At 47.4% G+C, this 3275-nt stretch overlaps 1 protein-coding gene across 1 annotated transcript in view; it reads left to right on the top strand.

Moving 5' to 3' along the window:
- The first annotated feature begins 460 nt into the window (after positions 1–460).
- PAX6 (paired box 6) overlaps positions 461–3275 on the top strand; it is an 18613-nt gene continuing 15798 nt past the window's right edge. The window contains exon 1 of the mRNA XM_085300789.1: positions 461–582. Within this exon, the coding sequence (XP_085156915.1) occupies positions 570–582 (13 nt within the window). The 5' untranslated portion in view covers positions 461–569. The remainder of the gene's footprint in view (positions 583–3275) is intronic.

The raw sequence follows: 3275 nt of genomic DNA on the forward strand, positions 1-3275 counted from the left end.
CGCATTCCTATTCAAACGCCTGGGCCAATTGCGCGGGGCGGGCGGCGGGCGGCCAATCGGCGGCGGGGAGGCGATGTCGTTGCTTTGCATAAAGCAATATTTTGTGTGGGAGCGAGCGGAGCATTTGCATGTGCGGAGTGATTAGTGGGTTTGAAAAGCGAGCCCCGGCTCAGCCTCATTTCCCGCTCTGGTTAAGGCGCAGGGAGGAAGTGTTTTGCTGGAAGATGATGACAGAGGTCAGGCTTTGCTAATGGGCCAGTGAAGAGCAGTGGAGGCGAGGCAGAGACCAAGGCACACATACATTAATACACTTGAACCATCACCAATCAGCATAGGTGTGCTCTGTCTCTCTCTCCCCACTTCACTCACACACTCTTTTATCTCTCACTCTCCAGTCACTGACAGCCCATTTTATTGTCAATCTCTGTCTCCTTCCCAGGAATTCAAGATCACACAACCAGCAGCTTCAGTGGAGAAAAACTATTTTACTGGCAACTCTTTTTAAAGCACCATCATTTCAAATCAGTGCGCTCTTAAACTATTGACAGGAGCTTTGACAACAAGACAGGATGCCTCATAAAGGTGAGTCCGCTCATTTCTTCTCCCGACTTCTCCCTTCTTGCATTTTAATATTTAGACAGGGCTCTCGCTCTCTCCTGCTCTCTCTCTCATATTCCCATTTGCATTCCGGAGAGCTTCCCAGGGAACTTTCCAGCTCAGAAGCTCACAAACTTTCTGCTTTCACATAAACCCGTGTCCCTTGGAAAAGCTAAAACATCTGACTGGGAAACCAATGCCAGCAGCAGCGCAATTCCCACGTCCTCTCGGCCGGGCAGGCAGACCGCAGCCGCGCTGCGCCGCCGCTGCCGGCCCCGGAGCAGGGGCGGCGGGAGCAGAGCCGGGGCCCGGCCGAGCCGAGGCGGCGCCCCCGGCTCCGCGTCGCGGCTCCCGCGGGGCGGCCGAGCGCAGCCGCCTCCGCGGCTCCGCTTCGTACTGCCGGCAGCCGTGGACGGTCTCGCCGAGAAAAGGTCGCCCGCTCGCCGCAAGGACAGGGCGAGGGAGCGAGGGGAAGGAGAGCGGCAGAGGGAAAGAGAGAGCAAGAGCGACCAGGAGAGGTGCTGGGGAAAGTCACCTCCTAGGCCAAGCCCGCTCCTGGGCGCTGAGTGCCAGGGCGCTGAGCGGAGCTGAAGGACTGTCAGCTCCAATCAGCCATCCGGCGCGTCCTCCCAACTCGTCCCTAGTGCCCGCAACTTTCCCAGGCCGGCGCAGGCGAGGCGCCGGGGGCGCGGAGCCGCCCGCAGCGCCCCGCGCCCGGGCCCGCGGAGCCCCGCGCTGCCTGTGCTCGCCCCGCCACCCGCATCCCTCCCAACAACTTCCTCACCAGGGGAAGCGCTGCCTTCCTCTCTGGGTGTTTTTTTCAGCGATATGTTTTTTTTTTCTTTTTGAAATATAATCGCGTATAATTTCACAAGACTGTCGAAATCCCCCCCTCTGAAACACACGGGCCTGCTATCCCCCAATACAGCAAGGCTTTCTTTCTTTTTTCTTTTTTCTTTCTTTTTTTTTTTTTTTAAACAAGTTGCGAACTCTTCGTCGTGCAAAAAGATTTTCTCCTCTGAAGCACAACAATAAACTTGATTCTTTTCCCCTCGCAAGTGCAACTGTAAATTCTGGATTTGAATTTAACCTTGTATACTTTGTAAGGAGGTGTTAAACTGACACGCAGAGCAGGAACAATTTCTAAAAGTTTAAAACAAAGTTTCCTGAATGATTAAATGCACTTGGCAGATGCTGCTTTAGAAAACGATAGCAACATCCTAGAAAATAAAAGTGATTGCATCTTCTCAATCTTTAGGGACATAAAATAATAAAAGTGGCCCTTGACAATAAATGTTTATAGCTGGTGACCTTTACCAACGCTTAATCGCAAAGCGTTTCGTTTTTGTCTTTCCCTCATTTGCCCTGGGAACGTAAAAGTTTGTCATCTTAACGTCTGATTATGTTTTCACTGGGAGAGGAAAAAAAATCCTAGACACGATCAGATTATATCAAGATTTTGAGATTAAAAAACGACTTGCAGATTAGGCCTGGCCTATTGAGTTTGATTCCTAGGACACGGCAAATTGAATTTCATTCATTGCTTTAAAGCTCGCTGTATTCTGCTCTCCTCATGCCTCTGTGTATGTAGATCTGCATATGCACATTTATCAAATCCGTGCACGGGATCAGTAACACTAGGTTATGGCATGAGAATGCGATTTTGTGATCATATTGCTTCCGGGTGCTGGGTCTGTTTGACTTCTCTTGGTTTTGTTTTGCTGATTACTTAAGTAATTAGAGAGTTTCCAAGCAGAATCTTAGCTCTCTTTCCTCACACCTCCTCTTACCTTGCTGAAGTACTTGGCTGCCCTGACCCTGTATTGTAAAACGTTTTCGGTTGTATTGAGGTTTTTTGTTTTGTTTTGTTTCGTGGATTTTTTTTTCCTTTAAATTCACTCATTGTCATTTCTGAGGTACGTGTTGGCAGAGCTGAGGGCTGGAAGTTTAATAATGGCTTTCTGGATGGCTTCTTTAACCCCCTAGGCCCCACGTTTATGAGTTGTGCGTTAAATATGTGTGCAAATTCTGTCTGAAGAAGTGGGTTTTCTGTTCGGTGTGTGTCTATGCAGACGTGTTTGGTGTATTAAAGGGATGGCTTCACGTTCAGTTTAGCTAAAGGAGATACTGCTACGTCTCCATTGAAGTACAGTGTAGCTTGCTCTGCTGCTAATCAGGTAGTTCTCCAAAGAGCAGTAAATATTTACCAGTTAAAGTCTTCATGCTGCGAGAAAGTACTTGTTTGATGTTTATTTTTATGGATTTAAGATTACTAAAAGCTGCTTAATAAATTATACCATGGCTAGTCCTGAATGGGGAAACGTGCCTCTTTGAATTCTCCATCATATGCAGGAAGAGTAAAATTAATATTCATTATAGGCGCGAAAGAAAGAGAATGAGTATTTTTAGACTAAAAAAAAGGGAGAGAAAATGAAGGCTGCGACTATTTCATTATTTTACCTCCTTTTTTTTAGCAACCCCCTTGAATGGGCTCTTTATTGTAATTGTCCCTCCCCAATTGAGCACCCCACTGAGCTGTTGTATCTTTTTACAACCCCTAACAACTCGCACCAGTAACACAATTACCGCCAGATATTTATAAAGAGAAATTACTTTTCCATTTTCACCAGCGAGAATTTCAAATAAATACATGAGGATGCATAAATAAATAAATAAGT

The sequence above is a fragment of the Rhea americana genome, unplaced genomic scaffold, assembly GCF_003343005.1.
Source record: "Rhea americana isolate MKP2758 unplaced genomic scaffold, rheAme1 scaffold_17, whole genome shotgun sequence".
Taxonomy (NCBI): domain Eukaryota; kingdom Metazoa; phylum Chordata; class Aves; order Rheiformes; family Rheidae; genus Rhea; species Rhea americana.